This window comes from Plectropomus leopardus, chromosome 12 (assembly GCF_026936395.1).
Source record: "Plectropomus leopardus strain MGB_pleo_1.0 chromosome 12, ASM2693639v1, whole genome shotgun sequence".
NCBI classification, from domain to species: Eukaryota; Metazoa; Chordata; class Actinopteri; order Perciformes; family Serranidae; genus Plectropomus; species Plectropomus leopardus.
In genome coordinates this window covers 35,465,001-35,469,651 of record NC_142187.1, presented here as the reverse complement: position 1 = coordinate 35,469,651, position 4,651 = coordinate 35,465,001, and the positions used below count along the sequence as shown (strand labels likewise).

Here is a 4,651-nt window from a genome sequence, read left to right as displayed (position 1 = left end):
AGCGGCTGCAGGTCGACACCAGCGGCACATTCATCATCTCTGACTCCTCTTTTTCTCCCCCACCATCACCACCCCGCCTCCCTTTAAAACTCCCCTCCTCTTCCTCCTCTTTCTCGCTGGCATCTTTCAAACGCTGCGGACGCTCCTGATTGGCCGGCTGACGGGCTTCACAGTGAGGTGTGAGAGGGAGGCAGCCAATCACGTGCTCCCTCCGTCTCCCAGCCCCCGAGTTTTCCTTTTTTTCCCCTTTTTAAAAACCTCCCATGAATATTCACCCGCCTCTACCTCCTCCTCCTCCTCCTCCTCCTCCCCTCTGAGATTTAAATCTGAGCCTCCCTCCCCGCCTCCTCCCTCCTCTTTCTTATGTAGAGGAACAGCAGCCTCTTGCAACATGGAGGGACGGCAGCTCGCTTTGTGCTGCTGACACAATGGACTCCAGCACCCCCCTCCTCCGCCTCCGCCTCCTCCTCCCTCCCTCCTCCTCCTCCTCCTCCCTCTGCATATTTTAGGTTGCAGCCTCTCTGCTCACAGCTCGGGCTATAAATAACTCGGCAGCCATCTTATCTTTTTTGTTGTAACCCTGTGGAGGAGAAGAGGAAGAGGAGGAGGAGGAGGGGGGGGGGGCTCGAATATGATGAGGGTCACGTGAGCGACAAAATTAGGCCTTAAATCCTCAGCATTAGTGAGCAGTTACAGAGTCGCCCTTAAAAACGCAGAGCAGCACGCTGTTTTCTTGTGCTGCGTTCAGACATTCAAGAGAATTTAAACACTTCAAACCTCAGAAAACTGGTTTGATTTCTTAAAAAAAAACAAAAAAATTAAAGAAAAAGGAAACGTGGCTCAAATGTTCTGCACACTGCAAGAAATAACAGTAAAAGGTGGCAAGAAAATGACCCAAAAATGAGCTTTAAGAGAGAAAATGATAAGATTATTTTTTTAAAAAAAGGTAAAAATGTCACAAAAACTAACTTAGATTTTTATTGTTATCATTTTGAGCACATCTTTTGTTTGTTTTATGCTTTTTCGTCTTCCTATTTTTGCTCATTTTTGGGTAATTTTCTTATAACGTAACTTTTGAAACGTGGATCGACATGCAGTTCTCCTGTTTCATTTATCATTATCATTTTTTAGCACATTTTCCCACTTCATTTGCTTTTTTCTTCCTATTTTTTTAGATAATTTTCTCTTATCTTAACCTTTTAAAAGGTGGATGGACTTTTTCTTGTGCTGCGTTCAGACATTAACGAGCATTTCAACCCTTCAAACCTCAGAAAACTGGTTTGATTTCTGAACTAAAAAAAGAAAAAAATTGGGATAAATGGAGACAGGAAATGCAGCAACAAACGTCCTGCAATTTGCAAGAAATAGTAGTGAAAGGTGGCAAGAAAATGGCCTGAAAATGAGCTTTAAGACAGAGAGAGAATGATAGAAAATTATAAAAAAAATGAATGAATTAAAAAATAAATAAGTACATATAAATATATAAATGAGTAAATAAATAAATAAATAAAAGTTACGAGAAAATTACCCAGAAATTAGCAAAATTAGGAAGAAAAACACAAACAGGAAAATGACTTGGATAAAAAATTTGATTCTGGCTCCTATCAAATAAAGGCGAAAAAAGCTAAAAGATATTTTTAAAAAAAATTTAAAAATTAGGGCATGTTTTTCTGTAAAATGTTTAACAGTTTTTGTTGGTGATCTTTTTTTTTTAGCCATTTTCTTTTCTTTTCTTTTTTCTTTTTAATTTTTTTTGGTGTTTTTGTTTTCAAAATTTTGGGCATTTTTTTTCTTAAAAAATGTTTGGCAAAATTTTAAGAGAAAAGGTTTTTTTGTCCTTTAGTGTTTAAGTTCTAGTATTTTTTTCTTGTTTCTTTTTTTAATTTTATTTTTTTTTTAAAAACATGCCTTCCAAACACACGGAGGGCTTTTTTTAAAAATTTTTTTTTTAAACGCTTTAATGTGATTTAAGCTTTAATTAATCTGACAGCGTTAAAGACTGGGCCTGTTCATGAGACATAACGAAATCATTGAGACATAATCTAAATAAAAACATCCAAATGTGCCGACGAGCTCCAAAAACAAAACGTATAAATGATATTTCTTTACTGTAAATTCCTCCGGTGTTTTGGTCGAGCAGCAGCCTGGACGGAGCCGCTCGTTTCCTCTCAGCTGCTTCGACAAACATCACAGCGTGTGTTGACATAAATACTCGCCGGTATTAACGACCGCGACTCAACAATGTTCATATTTAGTTTGAAGCTTTGCTCAATGAGACGCTTACTGACGTGTTGCACAAACACAGAAGCTGCAGCTTGGACCCGCTGACGGCGTCCGTGAACTCGCAGTGAACGCCGAGACTCAGCGCGGCCCTGCGGGCCGCACGGCGCCCACGACTCAAACACGCCACGTCACCCCAAACTGAGCCAACACGCACCGGAGGAGGCAGATCTGACCCACTTTACACTTTTAAAATCAAAGTTTTCAACAAACTGATGGAAAGAGTCAGTTTAAAGAGCCACTTCTTCAAAAAGACAGGAGCCCGGGGGCCAGTCACAGCGGCCCCATACACGCTTCCAGGACATTTTTAGGACATTTTGGGATTTTAGGGCACTTCTTGGATTTGAGGACGTTTCCAGGCCTGGAAATTGCTAGCTTTGCAAATTTCATGACTTTTCCAGTTTTTTCATGACTTTTTTTATAACATAATTTGTAATGTGAAGGTTTTTTTTTCACAAAAATTCTTAAATTTAAAATTATTTTTATTTTTATTTTTAAACAAAATGTTTTTGAGTTTCAGACAAAACAAGTAACAAACATGAACTCTGGGAACTTATAATAGGCCCTTTTTTTAAGTAACTGAAGAAATTTACTAAAACAAACAATAAATTCATCAGTAAGATAACCAGCAGACGAACCAGAGATGAAAATAATCTGCGTCACAGTGCGGCAGCCCGGTTTTTTCCGTGTCAGGAGGCACGTTGATGTCAGCGCGATCGAGTCGCAGATTTAGAGGAAAATCTCTTTTAACATACAAACATAATGTTTAAGAGCATATATGAGATAATTGTGGTTAAATAATTATTTTATTTGCCTGTTTTCACATTATCAGCTTTAACTGTCAGAATTAATTTGACTCTGTTTTCCAAGTTTCAACTTCTCTGCTGTTAGATACCAACTATGTTGTTTTCATGTTTTATTTTTTTGTGATTTAAGGAACTGAAGGCTTAACAGACTCCTCTGGTGTTGGTAAAAAATCAGATTTTTCACATTTTATTTATGAAACTGCTGCTTTATTTTTACTTCATGTCCTGCATTTGGTGTAAATAACTGAAAAAGTCACAGTTATTTACTTATTAGTACTTTAAACTCATTTATGCTACTGATGAAGCTCAAGTGTCCAAAGAGAAAATCTACATGAATATAAATAATCTTTCCAGGTAAAAAAACCTTTTTTTCCCTCACGGTGAACAAACTCAGCTGGCCTGCAGACGAACGAACCGGGTAAACTGCATTTTATTCACAAACTAAACATTTCTGATGATTCTGACAAAAGCACAAAGAAGAGGCGGAAAACGTCTGCAGACGAGGACACAAAAACAAAGACTTTCACCGACACCAGAGGAACCTTTCAAAATAAATCCACGGCGGTGAGGCGGCCGCTGGGCGCCGTCTCCACGCGTTAGAGTCAGTTTGTGTGGTGTGTAAACGAGTCACAGATTAACCTGGCGTGGAGGCGACGGCGGCCGAGAGGTGAGAGACGGACAGAAGGAATGATGGCGTCCTCTTACTTCCCCAACAACAAGCTGAAAGAAACACAGAGACTCGAATCAGCAGCGACACGGACTCGTTTCTGCATCACGACAATCCAAAAGCTTCGGAGTCGGAGCTGCGTGTTTAGCTCAGCTGAGACAGGAAGCAAAGCCGGGGGACGAATCTTTATTTTGTTATCACGGACTCGGATACGTCAGTGATTCACAGCAACAATTCACAGCATTTTCATTTATTACTGTTTTTCCTTCAGTGTCAAATATTCACAAACTTTCACTGAGTTTATATTTTAAACAACATCAGTCCTCATGATAAACATCAAATATTCAGGATTTTAACCCCTTAAACGCCAGGTTTTTGTCATGATGATACTTTGATCATTTTTGTTGTTGTGTGTTTTTGTTGTCGGGGATACGTTGATGATCATGTGACAGCGCTCAAACAGCACGTATTTGCCAAATATGGTTAAAATGGTTTAAATTTTTTTTAAACCATTTTAACTGTAAAAACTCATTTTAAACATTGTAATGCAGCATAAATCTTTTAGATTTTTACACTCTACATACTCAGCACATTAGACATATTTTCTATTCAATTATTATATTATATATAATATATATATTATATTCAATTTATTACCTACATGTAGTATGTAGTACTTGCAGTATGTAACACCTGCAGTATGTATGTAGTGCATGTCATGTAGTAAATGATGTAGAAGGTCGACGTACGTACTGCATGTAGTCTAAAGTAAATAAAAATAAATAAAAAAATAAATACACAACATGCAGTTTGTAGAACATACAGTTTGAAGTACACACAGTATGCAATACATGTAACGTAATACTTGCAGTATGTAGTTCATGGAGTATGTATCTCG

The 4,651-nt window shown here is 38.2% G+C and overlaps 1 protein-coding gene across 2 annotated transcripts in view; it reads right to left on the bottom strand.

Annotated features, from left to right (window-relative positions):
* Window positions 1-3,498: 3,498 nt before the first annotated feature.
* The window catches only part of phb2a (prohibitin 2a), a 15,740-nt gene continuing 14,587 nt past the window's right edge, over window positions 3,499-4,651 (bottom strand). For both annotated transcript variants that reach the window (XM_088085970.1, XM_088085972.1), the window contains exon 10: window positions 3,499-3,806. In XM_088085970.1, coding sequence (XP_087942096.1) covers window positions 3,788-3,806 — 19 coding nt within the window. In that variant the 3' untranslated portion in view covers window positions 3,499-3,787. The remainder of the gene's footprint in view (window positions 3,807-4,651) is intronic.